A 21,790-nucleotide genomic window follows, 5' to 3' on the forward strand; every position below is an offset into this window, starting at 1 on the left:
GGTTATGAATCTGGCTTCCTATAACTTGAGAAAACATTTTTTATTCTGTCTGCACTCACAGCGGCGAGGCCTGTCCAGTACAACTAAGTTGATTACCCACTTGCCCAAATGTACAGCGGAGCAAAATTGTCCCTGTGGAATAGCTTCTCCAAATCATTGGGATGCCATTGTAGTCTCAAGAATGTTATGTTGGCTTACATTTAGCCCAGAATAGAAGCCATATCTAATAACATTAATCATAAAAAAACTAAAGATCAGGAAATTTCAAAGCTCAGCGAATAGCAACCTTGATTATTATTCAGCAGTCTTTCTTCACTTTAGGTTGCATTATAAGTGACACTATGATATAAAGTAGATATATAATTTATGCTCTCCTCCACTCGATTCTTAACATTATTGCTTTAGTTATATTCTGGCCATATTTTACACATTCTTATCTTTCCTGAGGCATGTTCAATTGGTCTTTAATAGTGGTTAGTAAACTTATTTTATAGATTGCCAAATAGTGGGCATTTTAGGTTTTGTGAGCCATGTCACTATGAAATGGTGCCTGCAAAAGAGATCTGACAATAGATTAACGGATGAATGCAGTCATAGCATTTTCAGTAAAAATTTACTTACAAATATCAGCCTGTGGCCACAGTGGCCAACCTCAGGTCTTGCCTCCAGGTTTGCACCCTGTCCTATTTTTATAACATTTTAAATCACTTTCTATCACTCTTGATACATTTTTTGGTTGGATTTAATCAGCACACCTTTGGTCACATTAAAACTTGGACCCCAAGATTTCCTAGGGTACCTCTGATTGTGACTTTGTTCTGTTGGTCCACACTCGCATTTTCTTTGAAGTATGGACATTTTATTTCTTTTAAACCTTGTAATTTACTGATTGGAAAAAACGCTACACTCCCTCTATTTTCCTTAAAGATCATTATCATTATCGTCATCACCCACGCAGAGGTCTAAATCCCGAGGCAGTATTGTGGTGGTGAGATTTTATCAGTGTGTCGTGCACTGTTCATGACTCTTCCCAGTAAACATTTGGCAACCTTCGTGGGGCTCTTTTCTGCACTATGGAATGGGACATGACTTCCAGCACATTCTTGGTCTAGGGGAACCAGTGCTGTATGGGTGTCTTCACGTTCAGTTCATATCCTTTTCACGCTATTGACTCCAGTGTGATAATTTTGACCTACAAAAAACCTGACTTCTAGATATTTCTAGCTGCATATTACACAGGGGTCTGAAGCCTAACATGCCTCATCCACCACATCTTTACCCTCTTCTCTGGACGTGTCCATTACCCTGTGCTTCCATCATCAATGCACTTTAATCTACCTACATCACTTTTGCTTAAAAAAAAAACAACCCAACTGTATTTATTATTTATTTATGTGTGTGTACATGTGCGTATGTGTACATGCATGCAGGTGCCGGCTGTGGCCAGAATTAGTGTGCTGGACACTCTGGAGCTGGAGTTCAAGGTAGTTGTGAGCTGCCCAATGTGGGTTCTGGGAAGCAAGCTCTACTTCTCTGAAAGAGAAGACTGTTTTAATTACTGGGCCATCTCTCCAGCCACAACTTTTCTCTCTACATGCAAAGTAGACGCCTGAAGTCTATTCATGATTTCTCTTCTCCCTTCCTTTTCCTCTGTACCTACTCAAACTTGTGTTCTTTCTTGTCTTCACCTTAACCATCACCTGAATGAATTGAGTATATGTCTCTCAAACTATTCTTGACGCCATCTTGATTTCCGTACACACTTGCCTCTCTCTCTCTCTCTCTCTCTCTCTCTCTCTCTCTCTCTCTCTGCTATATGTGAGTGTTCATTGGCTCACTGTTTGCCTTTAACCTTTTTTCCCCGCCTCTCTTAACAATGCTATTACCCACCATGTTACTGACTTAGCTTGTATTTTAAAACTTGCTTCCGTGGCCTCTGAAATCTGGAGGCGCCTGTAAGAAGGGAATCGCTGTTGATTCCACGGAGCAGAGATCGTCGTCAGTGACCTTTCTCAAGAGGAAAGGAGTGCCCTTAGCTTCCAAAGGCCACGGCTTGCCAGTGCACATGGCAGCCGTTTGAAACTTGAAAAGACACAGCTACTTCCTACGAATGCACAGGTGCGTGGCTCCATGTGTGCTACTGTGGTCCCTGTGTCCCGCTCCAGCATCTGGAACTCTTGCCCGCTGCTTGAACACCTGAGAGCCACTGTGTCTGAAGGACAACGGGAAAGGAAAGACCCAGGAAGGCAAGGACTGGTTCCCTGGTGCTGAGGTTGGGAGTTCAAGGCTCTTTATAATCAGACAGTGGTGATGGAGCTGGCCACATTGGGGAAAGGAAGGTACGAGGAGAAAAACGCTGGCCGAGGACAACGTTTAGCTATTGCGCTATGTACAGCTGTTTTATTCTAAACATTTATTTAGTTTTTAGTCATTGTATATTCGTTGTACACTGTGATGGGTTTCATAAGGACATTTTTTTTTTCAAGACAGGGTTTCTCTGTGAAGCTTTGCGCCTTTCCTGGAACTCATTCTGTAGCCCAGGCTGGTCTCAAACTCACAAAGATCCACCTGCCTCTGCCTCCCGAGTGCTGGTATTAAAGGCGTGGGCCACCAACACCGGGCGGACATTTTTATATAAGTCTATCACATCCTTTGACTACACTTAAACCCTTTCGCTTCTGGGGATGGTGAGCCATTTCCCCTTTCTTCTACAAAGACTGTGTCCGAACTAGACAAGAGCACGCATATATATTTTCTGAAATTCTGACTAGAGCCAAATCAGCGTCTTCACCTGCTCCTTCTCTTTAGTTCCTTACTATGCTGAATCAGGTCACTTAGTGGCATGCGGGCTGAGGCAACGTTCTGACATCAAACGTAGCTAATGGCTCTGCAGTACTCCGCTGCCTGCCTGTCCTGGAATTTCTGGTATCACCCGAATTGTAAGCCTTCTGTTGCCCTTTTCTTCTGCACATCATCCTGAGTGGATATATCATGTATCCCAATTTGGTTTTGGGTGTGGAAGTTGCCACCTCTAACGCACATAACATACATAAGCCTGTGCATATATCAAAGAACTCTCTGGCTGCCAGGCACCCAGGTGACCACCTCAGGATATGAGGAAGCCGGCCCTGAGAGTCTGTCTTTGAAGAACAACAGAATTAGGTTAGGGACAGCCATGGAATTATGTGAGATAAGTAGAGAATTCACAGGAGGTGTTCTATTGGCCCAGAGTTTCCCTCAGAGAGGGAAGTCTAGCGACAGCAGAGGTTCATGCTAATAAGAATAAACAAAGGGGGAATGAGGCCAATTCACAGCTGATAAATTTTTGAGGAAAAGGAAAAACCTCCTTGGCTGATAATAACACCAAAGAGCTGATTAGCCCCTAAATTACTCTGCCTTGTCTCTACAGACTTGGCCTGCAGTTTGCATCCCTCTGAGAGCCAGGAGGACCTCCTCAATGCAATCTTCTTTCTGACGACAAAATTCTGAAGTGCACGATCAAGGAGAAAGAGCCACTCTTCTCCTCCCCTGGCACCGCAGACAATGGGGTTGGCACTCTTTGGGGGAAAGCAAGAAGTTAGGTTGCCATCTGGGCTAGTCTCCGAGAGGATTAACGTTGCCATTTCCGTAGGCACGTGATCTCGGGGAGTTTGGGCAACAAGGTATTATCAGCTAAGAGAGCTGTGAGGGTTAGAGACTGCTGGAATCCATTAGGGGTGTGGGTAGGGGGACGGGGAGGGGGGCAGGGGGAGGGTAAAGAAGGCTTTTTTGGAGAGTTACTGGCTCATCTTGATAGCCAAGGAAAATGATACAGGGAAGATGGTGGGGTGGTCCTTGAGAAAGTTAAAAGGGAGGTCCTCAGCTCTTCGCCAGGAAGACCAGACACATGTAGCCCATGATGGACCAGGGTACGTGGCTGCACAGGGATACCGGCCCAGGTCACTGGAGAAGAGAATTGGGCCCACTCCACCTGTCTTCTCTGACAACCTTCTCTGACTAGTCAAGACAAGCACTCAGGAAACCGAGGAAGGAAAACCAGAGCAATAATGGCTGCAACATGCTGAGTAATCTACACACCTTTTTTCCCTCAGAACTCCCAGAACCTCTTTTGGTTCTGTTTTGTAGGTGAAGCAACTGAGAGGTAAAGAGTTACAGATCTGGTTGAAGGCCACGTAAATGGTCTTCGGCAGCGATGATCTGCCTGCCTCTGAAAGCTGCCCTCTCTACCGACACTACTGTCCAGGAGGAAGACCTTCTAGAGGAGACAAGCCACCAAGTAGGTCATCTCTGACTCACACAGCAACTACACCTGCTACCAATTCACTCCTCATGGTTTGTCAAAAATTAAACAGCTGTCAGGGGCAAGTATTCTGTCACCAACTCCCACTCTCTGTTCTCTGAAATTAAAATACAATAGCATGGGGGATGTGCTCAGAGGGGAGAATAATTATTCCTAGCCGAAGGCTTAAATTGGGTGGAATATTGCAATCCTTTTATAGGGGTGTAAAGTTAAGGATAAAAAGACAGTGGAATTCAGCTTCAAGGGGACTGTTCACTGTTGCTGTCTTTTTTCCCCCTTCCCTACCAATGTCTTTCAACAGAAGAGCTTGAAAAATGCCTGGCATCTTCTGGCTTGTTTAGTTATTAAGATACTGCTGGGGCACTCCCAATGCACAGCGTCCCGAACACCATTGTTGAGGGGGAGAGCCCCCCGGGAATGAGAAAAAGGAATGGAGAATAATGGACATTATACAGTAGCTCCGTTACCTTGCCTTTTCCACAAATGATAATCATCAGGCATTCGTTTCAGGAAAATCAGGGAGCGCCATCAATCCATGAGCTCTCATACATTTTCAATCAATCTAATCTTTAGGGATCTGTTTGTTCTTTTCTTCCTTTCAACGGATAACCATGTCGTCACTGTAACTTATGAACCTAGGCTCTGGCGCACAACTTGTTCTCAGGCTCAGGCTTCCTTACCCCCTTCATTGTCCTTGCCGTCTGTGCACAGAGTCTCCATGGCTACGTCACAGCCTGCTCCTCTCCACCCTGGCTGGCAGACACAATGCCAGCCGTTTTGGTCCAGTGTACATCTCCCATTGCTGTTGCACAAACCGGGGCAACCCTCTGTCAAGACAAAGAAGGAAGAGAAAACAGTGATTTGAGTATTGAAAGCGTTTGTAGCTAAAAGAAACAGATACGGGACACTTAGTGGGAACAGGCCTTTATAAACAGCGCAGAGACTGTAATTGCACATGGATACAAGCAGCAACGTTATCCAAGGAATCTAATTCTTATCCAAGTGGCATCTTTGATTGGCCTGACCCTTGAGACACCACTTACCTGTGGAGGACAGAAATATATGCAATGACCCACTAAATAGCTTCAGGCCAGACAAAATTAACTTGACATCCTCCCCCGCGCCCTTTCACAAAGCAACAAGGTATAGAATATGGTTTGGAAAAGCGCCTCAGGATAATAATATCAGAATCCCCTGTTCCAATTTTTAATCTGCTGCAAACATTGCTAGAAGCTTCTTAGGGCATGACTCCTTAAAGCACCTTGTTGCTTTAAAAAAAAAATTCCCCTAAATTCAAGAGCATGAGCGTGGACATGGGTTTATGAATGATGTTAAAAAGAGAGCATTAATTTTATCTGGCCTCAGAGTTGCCGAATATTCATGTGAAATTACAGTGTATTAAGTAACTGCACAAAGTATAGGTCAGTATCAACGACTATACTTTATGCCAAGAGTACATTCCTTTTCACAGAGTAAGCGAAGCCCAGGAGAGAGAGAAGCGGCTTTAGCGTCTATTCTAACAAACATCAGGGTTCAGGCTGCATACGGATGGGACAGGACTTCCAACTAAATGTAAGAGCTGTGCGTATTTGATTACTTAGGACGGACAAAATGAAATACCATAAGGACCACAATAAAACATTGATAGACTGAACAAAAACACGGTAGTGACGTGCTTCAAGACAGATAGCGAAGAGTGATATTTTGTGACAATCTCCCTAAGGCTTTTATGCTGTTACCTTTATATCCTATCTTGTCTGCTTTTATGGGCAAGAAGGGAAAATTTGGGAAATAATTAATTTAATATATCCAAAATCGAAAATTGTTTCAGTCTAACATAATTTTCCCCCCCAAAAAAACCAAATTTTGTTTCTTCCTGCCAATGGCAACTGGCATGCAGCCAACATGATCTACTTATGAAAGATGACGCTCAGGTGGATTCTGAAGTCCCTGTGTATGAGTGAGACATGGTACTGACAGACAGTAAGGATTAAATGTTCTAAACTCCTGCAATGACCTGGCTAGTGATCAAGTCTCCTTGGCTAACTAGTAATCATTGGGTGTAAAATACATGTAATAAAATACTTGCTCCAGCAACTGGAGATAGCTCCTTATCAGGAAAATGCCCCACTTGTTTTGGGCGTAAGATTCAAGGGAGCAATCTGGTGTAAGATGTTTAAGTCCGTATTCAAATGATTATTCATGTATTGGTCTCCGGTGAGGAACTTGAGAAGGAATTATCTCAAAGAGATGTTCTGTTTCTTAAGCTCTTACATTTACAGTCAACAGGAAGACATCTGTTTTGACAACCTAACAAAATTATATGTAGGGATACCATCAGGCCAGGATGAGATGAATCTTGCCGCTTATTTTGTTTCCAGACTGTTACCGTCTGTATCTATGGGTTATTCAATATATAAAAGGTAGGTTTTCCTTATAGATGTGTTTGTTGGTGGTTTTTATTGAAATAGAAGTATTGAATTGCCCCACTGCCAATGTGCTTCAGTTGCTGCCTGCACACGGAATTATGACTGGAAAGCCTGGATATTGCCATGAATATTTTCATATTCTAATGGAAAGCACAAACAAGGGAAAGAAAATAGGTATTCTGAGGAGAAAGAGGGAGGGTTTTCTCCGCGGACAACACTGCTTCACCCATGTCTACGGTAACTGAAGACCCGAGACTCTGCTGTTTTTTGCTGAGCAACGTTATCAGTTCTGATGCCACAGCGTGCACAAGATTTTGTAGTTTGATAAGAATATCCAAACATAAATTATGGTATCACAAATATATTCTGACACGTTTAGAACAAGCCAAAGAAGTTTCCATCTGAGGCCAAATGAGATGTCTCTCTCTCAGCATATGTTAGCCAGAATGTTCTTTAGAGTGACAATTCTTATTCTGTGTTAAGAGTATTTATGATTCTTTAATTTATAATTTAAAGCTCATTAGCTGAATTACTAACAATAGAGATTTTGAAGCAAAATAAAACAAAAAACAGCAAATGTACTGTAATCTTCAGTTCTGGTTTTAGTGAAAAACTATTGTTTTAAATAGGAATGGAATCTGTGAGAACCCCAAAATTATAAAAATGAGACACAGACAATTTAAGTCTCAATACTTTAAACCTGAGGCATTTCACATTATGAGCCCAAGTTATAATTTACGAGAATATACATAAATAAGTCTACTGTTACACCTAGTGCGTTCTGATACACAACTATATAGTTATTTATGCAGATACATCAACAAAGAGTAGATATACAGTACCTTTAACTATCTTATCCAAATAGTGAGCTTGGGAAATTAAAAAAGGAAAAAAAAAAGAACAGACAGACATTTCAGAAGTGTCACATGGGACAAGGAAATTTTCAGAATTCACATGCAAATCGAGTAGCTGCAGCTGACACAGAACTCACATCACATGACAGAGATGCATTTTGAATCTTCTAAAAATGCACTAGGGTCAGTTTTAGTCAATGTGGCCATGACTCCAGGGACTATGCTTTAGAGGCCAGTCTGGGGGATGCTGACCATTTCCTGCACAGGCTCTTTGGAAAACACACACACGCGCGTTTCATTCTTGTTAACGATTCTCTACTTAGTAGAGCCTGTGGACTTGGGTCTTTATGACTAAAGAATTTTGGAAAGTTACTGCTATGAGATCTACAGTAATCAAAGTTTAATAGTTAATAAATAAATAAGCAACAAAGAAATAAAAGAAACTAAGAATCGGACAAATACTTCCATTTTACTTGGAAAAGGCATACAAAGGCCTGGAGGCGCCTGCAGTAGCCTTTAGCTCCATGCCAGATGGACAAGCTGTATCACATATGCAGCCCATTAGGGAACAGGAGTGGTCTCAGACACTGTTTCATCTCAAGAACCATCTTGCAATAGGTTCTGTTTTCCTCAACAGGTTTACAGGACCAGCTGGACCAAGACTGTGTCTCTGGCCATCCTTGTACCATTTATCTTCCCGAGACACAGAGCCTCTCTCCCTTTGCTCATGATAGAGACCTAATATATTCTTAATAAGCCTCAAATCTTCTTGCTTTGTCAAAAGGCATACGTCTTTAATGATCTAAAATTGCTTTGCAGAGATGCTTATGTTGATTATTGTTCATTACTGATATACGCAGGTAGCAGCGGAACAAGTGATTTAAATGGCAACTTTCACATGAGACACTCAGGCCTGCTGCCTGTGTCATGTGGGTAAACAAACCCCTAAGTGGTTTTGACACATCTGTACCGTGTATATAAAAAGATTCTTTGCTTTGCCACAGGATTCCATTAGAGGCTTCTGAATTGCCTTTAAAAATAAGAACGTTTATGGCTAATTGACAATACATTACAAGGGAAATTAAGGTGAAAGAAGAAATGGCGTAAGGTTCTACTCTGCAATCGTGACTTAGTAAGCGTAATTCATCTCTTAAGCATTAAAAGAGAAACGTATTACTGCATCAGGACACTGACACCAATTTTTAATCATTCCTTCTAAGTATTGTGTAATGTACACGAGTTCTTTCTGTAGTAGTTCATTTGATGATCTGCACATAATCATAATGATATTAATAATCTAGAGTTTTCAATTCAGGCAGGGTAGCATTTCCAAGGGAATTCTCCATTTACAAAAATTAGCTACACTGATTACAGTTGGTGAGTACATCCTGTGTTTTTCTATTAGATCTGCTTCAGTTAATGCAACCAAAATAAAGAACACAGTGAAACTCTGATCTAGATTAGTAGCTTCAAGAGGGACTGAAATTTTTCTGATCAGTCCGTCCTATTAATTTAGCAGACAGAGTCAATTATGCAAAGCACTGGATTAATTTCCAGTAAAGGTAGGGTCATCATTGGGTCAGGTGGATACCAGAAGTGGAGCTGCAATTAGAAAATATATTTTAAATACACAGAAATCATAATTAGCGCAACACTTTAAATATTAGAGATACTTAATACAACATTCATAAGAAACTAAAAATCAGCTATAAAAATATTGTTACTGAGGATAGGATACCAAGATTGATCATTTTCATATCATAAGGAGCATATTACATGTCATAAAGAATCACTGTGATAGCTTAAAACTAAGAAAAACAATAACCTGCATTTTACTTTGAAGAGGGAAATTTCTGATAATACCTCAAAAGCCTGATTCTAAATAATGAAGAAGTTGAATGGAAATGTGGATACATGAGGTTAAAATAATTACGAAAATAATCACAACATTAGAGACATCATTATAGAAGCCAGTACAGGAAATAAGCAGAAAACTGCAGGCATGTTGTAAGAAGCCATTAGGAATAATAATCATAAAAACAACACAGAATAGTTAAAAATTAATATACCTAACAGTTGCTGAGATGCACATTAAGTTACAGACAAATTACTTTGAAAGTAAATGTTTTAATTTAATGTTAAAAAAGAAAAACAACTACATCTACTAAGTTTTAAAATTTTATTTATTTTTATTTTTTTAACCAAACGGAACTTTCTTTATAGGTGGGAGCTAGTCATTAAAAAAAAAAAAAAAAGCTATTATTATGTTCTATTCATGAAACACTTTCCTTGGCATTTAGAGTATTTATTTTTTAAGAGAATCCATGTAGAACACAGGGAGAGAATTTCTCCATTTCTTGTAGGGTGATGATTCTTAGAACTTATTTTGGGTTTCATATCTGAGGGAACTAGTGACATACTATGAACACAAGTGGTCAAGACGACAATTCCAGATCTTCCTATGAGCTCTGCTTCTGAATGCCTTGTAGATTAGGAATACCTGGCAGGTATATTAATGGTTCCCACATAGCTACCTCTGAGACCCAGGTCGATCTTTAAGTTTAGACCAGTTTCAGAATGACTTTAGGACACGTATGGGGTGCTCTGGTCCAAGCCTTGCTTCCTGAAAGCGATAACAAGGCTTAGTTTATGTTATTAAATTGAGGACTTTACTTTATAATTTATTTAACCTTCCTCACCAGTTTAGGATGTAAGGGTAACTGGGACAACAAGCACAGGTGAGAGGAGAGAAAGAGAAACAATGGAGGGCAGGTTACCCAGCCAGTGATGTGGGCTGCTGGGCTCCACACCCAGCTAAGAACCACAGTCACCATGCAGAATCCCCATTGTCTTGGGGATTCCGAACTGATTTCTTTTCCCAGTAGGAAGCACTGCTGAAGGGGAATCAGCAGCACAGGATGAGCTTCCTTTATCATGCATCTTTACCAAAGCACCACCTTCTTTTAGATGCCTTCTCCATGGCTCCTGGGAGTCATGGGAAGTGGGTGTATGAGTTAGTTTTACGTTGCTATGACAAAAATGTCAATCAGAAACAAGTGAAAGGACTGGATGATTCATTTCAGCTGTCTTTCAGAGGTGCTAGTCCAACAAGGCAGGGAGGGTGTGGAGGAGTAGAGCTGTTTCTCATGGGTGACCAGGAAGCACAGAAAGGGGAATATTGACACTCAGCTACATTTTTCCTTTAAAAAAAAAATCCAGTCAAGTTCCCAGCCCATGTTGGTGCCATTCTGGGCAGAGATTCCCCCCACTCCCCTTAGTTCTCCCTGGAAATCCCCCACAGTCCTATGCAGAGGTGTTCCTGAATCTCCCAGTGACTCCAAGTCCAACCAAGTTGACAGTGAACACTAACTGTCACAGAAGGTCTACGTTAACTGTCAGGATGTAGATGTCTTTTAAAGGCTGTGCCTAATTCCTGGTTTACCTGTCTCTCTTTCAACATGTATCCAGATGCACAGTCACCCCTAGGACACAGCAAGTGAAACTACTGTGTAGGTTTCAAGTCTATGAACTAGAGGTCCTTAGTCTACTTGCTAGTGGGCAAAGCCTGGGAATCCTTGGGTGTGAAAGATTTGGCTCTTCAAATCATGTAACCAGTCAACAAGCTTTCAATATCAACAAAGCAAAGGGCTGGCCCAACATTCTTTGCACACACAATTCTTTTGGTGTTAAAGAATTCTTTCTCCTTTTATGCCTTCTCATTGTGTTTGGAGGGAGACACACAGGGGTGGACCCCAAGAATAATGTTCTCTTCTCTTCCGGTTTAGTAGTGGGCCTGGGTTCTAAGGCCCTTTGAAGGGTACCTGTTCACAGGTTACAATTCAGTCCTAACATCCTGAGTAGGAAGAACTGGCATCACTTTGCCAGTTCAGCTAAGGAATGTGATGAAAAATATACAGCTTTAATGAATTTTATAGATGTAGATATGTGACTTAATGGATACATATTCCCCACTAGAATTGGGGTAATCAATGTATTCTTGTTGCTTGGTCCATATGGCTTTAACATGTGTTATAGGAAGTGGTTAAACACATTTCTTATGAAGGCTTTAGTATCTTCTATGAAAAAGTCATCCGTTGGGAAAGAAGAGAAAGCGACGTTACCCCCTTTACAAGTTTTTCCCTGCTCTGCTACCCATACATGTATCCCTCTCACCCTAATCCACCTGCTCACACGTAGCAGTGTTCACAGTAACTGCCGTTTACTGACTGTTAATTATAGGTGAAAACTATACTAAGCATTTACAATACATTAGCTGATGCATTTTCACCCTCCTTGGGGTTAGTAGCACTGTTATCTTTCCCACTTTAGGGACAAAGAGACCGAAGCAAGGACCAGAATGACTTGTCCAGGATCAAATCGCTGGCAACCGGCAAAGGCGAAACCCCAGTCAGGTAACTTAGCAGCCCACGTTTTTACTAAGTGAGTGACATTTACAGCTCAGAGGACCCAGAACGGTGTGCCTGTGAGAGGCAGAGAACATGCATCATCTGCTCTGGGATTGGTCAAGGGATTTACTTGAATGAAAACATCTGACAAAGAGGAAATCATTAGTTGAACATTGCGGATGAAAGGAAGCTAGACTGAATGAATACAAGCTAACTTGAACCATCGACATCCCGGGGAATGTAAGAGGACTTTACGGCCCTCTGATAAGAACTGCTGTAACATTCGGTCTGGGAAACCAGTAGGCAAGCAAGCAAAAATACACACACAATAAAAGGGATGAAAACAAGAGGTAAAACCAAGCCAGAACAGACGCGGTTCAGTTGACCTATAAACGCTGCACCAGGAGGACCTGCTTGGCCGCACATCCAAAGAAGGCTGTTCCCTTAAAAATGAGGTCAAGGGAGTGCACATGCCTTCTTTAGGGGAGAAATGCGGATGTCTGAAAGTCTATCTGGAATGACATCAATTCCAAATTTGCTTTCTTGTCACTATCACACCAGTTCTCATAAACATGGAGAAGGAACAAAGGCAGCCATGTTGGTAACATGTATATTTAGTAGCTCACAGGGGAGAAAACAGAAAAGCGTCTGTGTGTGCGTAGCTGCCGATGTGTGTGGTTAGGAATGATTCCCACCGTTACCGCTGTCAACAGCGTGCTTGGCTGAACCCTATTAAACAGTACAGTATTTTCATGGGACTGCTGAATTGACTCCCAGGTTTAAGTTAGACATAAGCAAATAACAGAGGATCAAGAACGCTGGAAATATTTCTCTCTTTAATTAAAACCATCAAATCTTAGGGGCCTCTCTTCGGAAGAGGACAATTCAGTCAGCTGAGTGCATGATAAAACAAGGACGCCTTCTTCACTGTGGCTAGAACTACAAAGTCCTTGGAGTGGAGGACAGAGTTTGTATTTAGTATTGTGTGCTTCATAATTTCTGTTACATGGGTTTTAAAAAATGATTCGCATTACTATCTCATTAAAGTTGTAAGTAAGTATCATTCTTAGATTATTCATGTACCAGCCCTAGTAGGGTGACAGAGAAGCTACCGTCTGCAAATAAGTGCATATTAAATCCATTTATTCCAATCAGCAACCATTTAAATCAGCATGCAGGCTGCATACCCATTGAGTTGATGTTCCTTAATTGGTACGCAGTGCACTGTTTTATTACTGATTACCGCACCATAAAGGATTATGATACTGACATAATTTTAAACACCATAAAACAATTTTATATTCTTAAAGAGTTTACTTAAGTCCATTAAAATATGCTTTAAAAATAACAGAATTCTTATTCTAAGATTATGGGAAAGAATTTAAAATATCCTACCCCATCTAGGAAAGCCAATGAATTTGAATTTCAACATCTAGTAAGTGTGAGATGGTGTCATATAAAGAAAAATAGCTTGTATGTCTATGTGGATCAGTGTGCTTTCTTAGAGACTACTTATTCTCTAAAACTGGCACTCTTTGGAAGTCCTGCTTCAAATATCTTGGGAAGTTTGGATATTGTATTCATTCCTCCCCCATCTGTGGTTTTTTTTTTAAGTTTGGAAATTTGATGCATGAATTTTTCTGGATGAATATACTGCTTCTTACATTACCTACCCAGGTAAAAGCCCAGGCTTTGGTTTGGAATGTTACTTACAACAAGGCATTCCCGAAGAGTGAAATGAAATGCTTCCCGATTTACACTGGACTAGAAGAATTCAGATGACCGAGAAAAGGGGCTTGGAGATCAGCCGCATTTAGTAAGGTCAGCTCGATTGGAAAGGCACCCCTGAGCTCCAGGACCTCCTATGGGACAGTATTTGCTATTTCCTTCAGTTTCGAATCACATGCCTGACTGAGGACTACGTATTTATGCTGGTGGTAACAGAGGAACTCTCAGAATGGGGGCGCAGATGCAGTGATGTCTGCATATGCAGAACTTGTCCAAAGAGAAGCCTATTGTCTGGTACACACTTTGTCACAGTCTTTTGTACGGCAGGATTCCTTCTACTGGACCCAATACAGAAACATGTTATCAACACATGTCTCCTTCCATCCTGAGTTTACTGAATGACATGGGGAAAACACATCTTTAGGGCTATGTGGATTCAAGCGGGAAAGGAGAGGTATATTTTAGTATTCTGATATAGGACTGAAACTATCCAGAGGGCACTGCTAATGTTTATTAAAACATTATAGGAGCTGAGGGTGTAGCTCAGTATAGAGCACATGGGAAGTATGTACAAGGTTCAATAAACCCTGGGTTCAATTCACAGGATACTCTCAAAAATACAGTACAGATGGCTGGGGAGCTTGTTCAGTGGTGGAGCCCACGCTTACCATGTCATATGCATGTGCACTATAAATCTTTATGCCAATAATTAGACACTGGAGATGTTGAAACGCCGAACTGGGGAAAGTACAGTAATGATCTACTGATCTGCTCAGAATAGATCGGTGTGTTACCCAGAATCATTACTTCACTAGTCTTTGTCTATTTGGGAAATTCAATACTTAAGAAAAAATTGGGGCTGGAAATGTAGCTCAGCTGCTAGAATGCTTCCTCAGATGTACGACGTCCAGGGTTCAATCCCCAGTATTACATAAACCAGGCATGGCAGTGAGTACCCACACCCAGCACTCAGGTGGAGATAGAAGTCATCTCCCGTAGGAGGGAGGTTCAATGTCATAGTCTGTCACTTACAGAGTTTGAGGCCATCCTAGGTGACATGAAATCCAGCCTCACTGAATCAATAAGTAATACTAAAAAATTAAAAAGAAAAATTTGTAGGATGTTAATTAGGTAGGTAAATCACACTGGGTCTTTCTTATGTCAGTTTTCTTTTTATCTAGGATAACACTGATTTAAAAAAGCCAAACTGTCCTCTTCACTTACCCAAGATAAACTATAACTTACTTATGAAAATGTGGAAGTAAACATGTAACTCCCTTAAAAGATGACTCAACAAGGAGGCCATTTTCCTGTATCTGAGAAGAGCAAATCCATATGGGAATACACATAGGAACTTTTTATGCCTCCCGGACTACCCATGAGTGGATACTAGTGACACATGTAATCTATCAGTTTTATACAAGGAAACTGTTAGTGGTCAATCTCTATATAAAGTACTCAGCCTAATAATTTCAGGTGACATAAACCTTGGATATAAACTTAAATTTTGCAAGAAGATACATATGCTTTTCCATAAGTAGTTTCTAACTTCCAATATAAATTAATGTTGGCTGAGGGTGGACTTCCTTTATTCCAAAATGGTGAGGCACAAATGTAAATAACCTCCAATATAAATTAATGTTCTTTAAATTATGTTTTCTTCTTGCAATTGTTATTTTTATTTGACAAACTCTAAGTTCTGTTAAGAGATATAGTTCAAATCTTCTTAAAATTCTTTTAAAATTTTCTGCAAAATAATTCATAAAAACATGTCATTTTCTTCCTGAGCCAGCCGCCATGTTACTTCATCTGTTTCTATGGCAATTCAGATTTTTATGACAAATAGTTATTAGATTTTTATTCAGTAAAAGAAATAATTCTACAACAACAACAAAAAAACAAAAAACAAAAACAACAGCCACAAACAAGCATGAACAACTGAAAACAATTTCCTAGGGAGTAGATTAGTACTTCAGCCATGAGCTTGGGAATGGCTTGTGGACTTGGAATAGGGTTATCTCGTTCGCTAGCGGTACACCCATAGAAAAGGTCTACAGATGAGGGTCTCTGAACTGTGCTTTCCTGAAGGCATGGCCACCTTAACAGCTTTACACATAATCTAGTGAGTCTTTGAAGAACACCTTGCATTATTTCTCAGCCCAGGGCATATACTCAACAGATACTCGGCATTATTAATTCATCTTATTCGTTGTTTATATTTGAAAAACCCAGACTCAGGAGGGAACTTACTTTAAGAAACCAGAAAAAAGGGGAAAGTTTGATGTTAAGCAAATGAACTCAGGGCTGCTAGTGATTTGTTTTACATACTGCATTACATGAGCTCTGGTGTGTGATCGCCAGGATGGGCCCCTCATCCTCCAGCTCAATACATATTCCTTTGGTAGGAACATTCTTTATATGAATGAGTTCCTTCACTGAGGGGGGGTCGTGTGTGTGTGTGTGTGTGTGTGTGTGTGTGTGTGTGTGTGTGTGTAAAAGTTTTCTTCTTCCTCGTCACTCAAATACTTCTGTTGTCTTGGCTATAAGATAACAATCAATTTGTGATTTAGCATTTTAGAGGAAATCTCACCACTGCTTCACTAGCAATTTCATTTCAGGAAGGTAAATTAACATTTTCTAAATGAGTTTGAGTGTCCACATAATCTTCTTAGATGTCTACTTCACTTTTGCAGGAACGCTATGGAAAGCACAGTCTTTAACTTCCCTCCTTTACATGTGTGTCTCTCTCCATATATTGTGACTTTGCTGGGAATTTTTCATTCTATTTTCACTGTGAGATGTACTGAGCAGATGGAACATACATTGTTAACTTTTATAGCAGACTGCTATAAATTTACATTTGTGCCTCACCATTTTGGAATAAAGGAAGTCCACCCTCAGCCAAGACAAGCTTTTAAGTAGTGTGGGTGATGCGTGTACGTGAACTTGCATATCTAGACTTTCACTGTGTGACTTGGGTCACAACTCAAAGGACACCAGATTGGAGTCCCGGAAATAGTTAAAGTAGATGAAATTACCACAGATTGTTTTCTTTTTACATGTGATGACAGCCATATGATGCCATTTTCCTTCCCAGGTACCAATGTATAGGGAGTGGCTGGCTCACGTGCATGATTTAACCGCTACTGGGGACTCATCTTGCAAGTCAAGAGCTGGACTGAATGTGTGATGCACTATTTTATACCTCACTGTTCATGCGGGGACTAACGAATGAGTATCTGCTGTCATTAATTCACAATTAGATCACTTATGTTTAACCACATGCTTTCTATGCATGCATATATAAATATTAATTTTGGATAGAAAGGGAATCATTCAGCACCATAACAATTAAACAGCTGTAACCTGTCTCATGTGTTAACCAATGGAGCTGCAGGCAAGCTCCATAAGCAGATGGCTTTACCCACCCATGCTTAATGTTAAAGACTTTTTTTTTTTAAAAAGAGGTGTTGACAAATCAGAACAAGTAGGCATAGTTTTAATGCAAATTGGTCAATTTGCAATGTAGATTGCCCTAAAAAACTAATTTGGTGTATAGGAAAAAAATTTAGCTCGGTTGTTAAAGGAAGACATTATATCACATTTGGAGATAGTAGGTTCCCCACCAACATAATTATTTACTAATTTCATTCAACCAACAGAGTTTAATGGAAAAGCATCTGGCAATGTATTCATATTTAAGGACCTCCTTTGCTCCTTAATTTACCCAAGGCACATGCCCGTTAAATCCCAGAAATGATAGCCATATTTCAGACACTTGTTTTTCAGTTTCATTAAAGAGGCACTCAAACAGGAGAGGGTCACCGACCCTCTCATGAAGAACCATAGGAAAAAAATTGGCTTCAGTAGCACCATTATCTGTGAACACAGTAGATACGCAAGGGTGGGGGAGGCGCTGCTCTTGTACGAACTATCAGTCTAGGCAAACTCGCCTTGTGAAATTGGTCCCCATGACCTGTCCAAGGAACATATGTCCCATGCATACTTCAATTTGCAGTAGATAGTGCAAAGAAGAGACCCACAACTGGCCGAGGTGCAGAGAAGAAGGGACTGCGCAATGCTCAGTCATCAATGGGATGTACATGCCCTCCTCCCTCCTCCCAAAGCTCAGAGATCACTGTGGGAGAGGCGACAGAAAGAGCTTAAGAGTCAGAGGAGGTGGATGACCGCAAAGAAACTGTCTTCCGGATGCAGCAGGAAACCTATGGGGGCACAGTGGTTGTGACAGCATGCACAAGGCCAGGGCGAGCTTAAGCCAGACCAAACTCCAGCATGGAGGTGGGAGTTGAGCACAAAGTCTCACCTGGAGCTGTAGGCAACTGTTGGCTGCTGGGAGAGAGAGGGACAGTGTACTCCAAGGGTGAAGGCCCTGGTAAGTTGACCACACTCCAGCAGAAGAGCACACATTGAAGAATATTTGGGCAGCACAAATCAGTCTCGACGAGTTAAGAGAATGGACACCAATCTGGGTGGTTAGGGGAGTGGGGTTGAATGCTATTAAAAGATGAAACCATCAAAAAACTAATAAACTTCAAACCCATATAGATGAAAAGTAAAAACAGACAACAAAAACAGGTAGGTAAGAAGGAAACCTTTTTAGCATGAAAAGAGGCTGCTGTCAACAGATTCACAAAATGATGAAGAGAAATAATACCATTGAACGAACACATCTCAACACTGTGTCGGGGAGTAAGCAGATGTTTAGTTGTGGGCTTAATTCCTTCACCTTGCAATAAAGTGAATCAAAATTTACTCGAGTTGTGTGTGTGTGTGTGTGTGTGTGTGTGTGTGTGTGTGTGTGTGTGATGAGTGTGCATGTGATCTATCTACCTACCTACCTACCTACCTACCTACCTATCAATCAGGTAAGGGATCCCACTAAACCTTGTAGACACTGACTGGCTAGACTGTCTGGCCAGCAAAACCCAGGCTTCCTCCTGTCTCTGTTTCCTGGTGCTGGGATTAGAGGAGCATTAACCACGCTGAGTTTTTTACATGGGTGCTGGGGATCTGAACCCAGGACCGCATGCTTGCAAAAACAAGCACTTTACTCAATGACCAAGCTTCCTAGACCCCCAACCTCACTTTTTATTGACTTTGTTAGGATAGTGTCAATCTCAGTGTATAAGAAAAACTACTTAAAATTCATATTAGTAACCCCTCAGATGCTTGGCACTTTAAGTTACCTGGGTAGGGTTTTGGGAAGATGTAGCAACTTTATAGCCTCTCCCTTCCTGGCTCATACCCTGAATTAGTGGAAAACAACATTCTGCACCTGGTTTTATTCCCAAATGCCAGAGATCTCAACTTTTCAACAAAAAGGCTTCTGATGAACTTGGCGAAAACCAAAGAGAATATTTTCATTTTTATTTCTTGTTCAATCGTATATCCAGCCAATTGAGTTTTAAAACTGCCCAGATGCTACGTTTTGGTGGCAATCAAGATCTTGAATGATTCTGAAAAGATACTTATCAACGAGGTGCTCCAAACTGGAAAAGATATTCCAGCGTGTTAGCACAAGACCAAATGGCAAGTTTTTAATAAGACAATATGATACAAAACTTAGACGACTCATATGATTCAGAGTTAGGACTCAAGAAATGTTATCCCAAAGTACGACGCTTTGTGTGTTGCGTGCTTTGAACTGAGGGTGAACAAAATCTCTAGGCTCCCTCTTACCTGTCTTCCCCTTATGGGTGGAGGAGGGGGATGCCTCTAAAGTTGCTTGATCTACCTAAGGTAACTTTCTTCTGGAGTAGTGGCACATCCTGGATGCCACAAACATCTTATTAAACGAAGTCTATTTCCAGGTAAAAGAGACCACAGGCCTGACACCTGCCCAGAGAGGCTAGTTTCGGAAATATTACTGCAGACACTGTATCTGCATTTCTTCTATTCATCCCCTCTCTCCCGATTCCTATGGCCTGCACCTCTTGGTAGTCTCCAGGCCCCAAATCTGTCACTTTCTCCCACATCTCTAAGTCTCAATGTCTTTCTACAGCTGTTTATAGTTGAACTGACCTTTGACTTTTCATACTATGTGTGACTGCCATGCACTTGAACAGCAAGAAATTTACATCTTATTTTCCTGTAAATCTATTGTTAGTTTGTTTCCATTACAGAACTGAATTATCCTGTTAATCTGCCTCTTGGCATCTTATTTCTATTATAGTCTTGAATTATTAAGTCTGCAGGGGATGGGATGGAAGCTCCTTTCTCCCCTTCATCAGATAACATCTTTCAAAAGACACACAACGAAAAAAAATATTGTCTTAAGATGAGAATGTGATTTAAGGAAAAATGGAAATCTTAGACATGGATAGATTTGTATTTAAGAAGCCTGGTATATAACATGTTGGTTTAAGTTAATGGATTAAAGCAATTTTTTAACAAAAATTTCAGTTTTAGACAGGGTTTCTGTGTAGCCCTGGCTGTCTTCGAACTCAGATATCCATCTGCCTCTGCCTCCTAAGTGTTGGGATCAAAGGTGTGCACCACCACTTTCCAGATAAAACCATTTCTTGAGTGCTGGGAACACAGCTTGGGATAGAGCAGGTACAGAACCTGCTTGGCATGTGTTAAATCTTGAGTTCAAACTCTGGCAGCACCCACCTCAAATCCTTGGTGATTATGGTTTATAAGTTGTTTCCTCCAATACACAGTACACCCACACAGTGAGTTATTCGAGTCCAATCTAAAACTAGCTAGGAAACCATGAAGTTTCTGGTGGGAAATAAATATATGACAGTAAGAAAAGAAGGAATAACGTTTTCAGATCTAAGAAATGAGACGTATTTCATAAAACCTAAGTGATCATCAAGCAACATGAATCACTGGCATTTTCTTCTGTACCGCTCCCACTTGAGAATAATCTCAGGGGCTTTTACCCTCTAATTTATCTGAAAGCTCATGCTTCTAAAGCCAGGATCCCTTCCACTAAGTTGTTAGGAAAAGCTTAACTTAGGCACCAATTTAGGATCAGATTTCTAACAGAGGAGGTAGACATTAGAGGAGTCTGAACACAACTTCTCAGCACAAGATAGAATTTGTTAATCATACCAGGGTTAGGAAAACAGATGAGAAAGATTTCTTTGAAAGATCTCAAAGGTTCCGTCCTTATAGGCAATGTGTAAATCACCCACTTGGGAAATGCATGTTAATACCAGACACGATCACTCAGAAGACAATCACTGACGTTCACAACTGACTTTTAGATATTCTGAACATTGTTCCTTTCCTAAAGCATGGGACACATTAACAGTTCCCTAAGTAATACACCCGACATGAAGGCATTACATGACGTAATACACCTCTGGGCCACACTGTTACCTTTTGATGGACGTTCTCACGCCCAGGACACCGCTGCCTCCTTAGACATCACAGCATCAAGGATGGGACAGAAAACAGCGAGCCTGGGCTGAAGACACGGGGACCCCAACAGCCAATGCTGACTATGCTCACATTGCACCCCATCCTTAGGGGTAAGGAAATGGGTCCCCAAAGAAACAAGTTCTCCTCCTGAACAGAGAACACCTGCCAAGATAGCCGATTGGATGATGCTTTTAACAACTCTATGGCAAGCCGGGTGCCAAGGCAAATGGAAATTCTAATCTAGCCTTTTTGAGGATTCAAATGATAAGAGATGTAATTTAATGATTTGCTACTTTATATAGGCCTTACATCATCATACGTACATCAGACACAGGAAGTCTATGAGGTCGCAGAAAGGCAGAAGAGAATACCACAGAGTTAACATTGTAACACATTTCACAAAATCTTCATAGAAGGCTGCAGATTGACCACAATGCTGTTGTTTTATAGGTATGGATTATAAAAGCAGAAACCCAGTGACTCAAAGGCTTTGACATGCAACATTTGAGACTGAACCACGACAGAAACCAGAACCACCAAACCAGTGGTTAGCTGACTCCTCTCTCAGTCATCAGGTTATAGACCATTAAGTGAAAGACACTGGCAGGAAGCACCGCGTTGCCACTGTCTGCAGCCCCGGCTATTGCTACGCTGAAACCACAACTTCACATCCTTTTGTGA

General features: G+C 41.0%; 1 protein-coding gene across 8 annotated transcripts in view; it reads right to left on the reverse strand.

Annotated features, from left to right (window-relative positions):
* The window catches only part of Tenm3 (teneurin transmembrane protein 3), a 2,620,641-nt gene that overhangs the window by 76,900 nt on the left and 2,521,951 nt on the right, over positions 1–21,790 (reverse strand). For 4 of the 8 annotated variants that reach the window (XM_036166440.1, XM_036166439.1, XM_036166441.1 and 1 more), the window contains 3 exons: positions 7,572–7,598; positions 6,040–6,060; positions 4,981–5,127 (listed from right to left, as the gene is read on the reverse strand). In XM_036166440.1, the coding sequence (XP_036022333.1) occupies positions 4,981–5,127; positions 6,040–6,060; positions 7,572–7,598 (195 nt within the window). The remainder of the gene's footprint in view (positions 1–4,980; positions 5,128–6,039; positions 6,061–7,571; positions 7,599–21,790) is intronic. The other 4 variants (XM_036166445.1, XM_036166446.1, XM_036166443.1 and 1 more) reach the window with 3 other exon arrangements.

This window comes from Onychomys torridus, chromosome 17, assembly GCF_903995425.1.
Source record: "Onychomys torridus chromosome 17, mOncTor1.1, whole genome shotgun sequence".
NCBI lineage: Eukaryota > Metazoa > Chordata > Mammalia > Rodentia > Cricetidae > Onychomys > Onychomys torridus.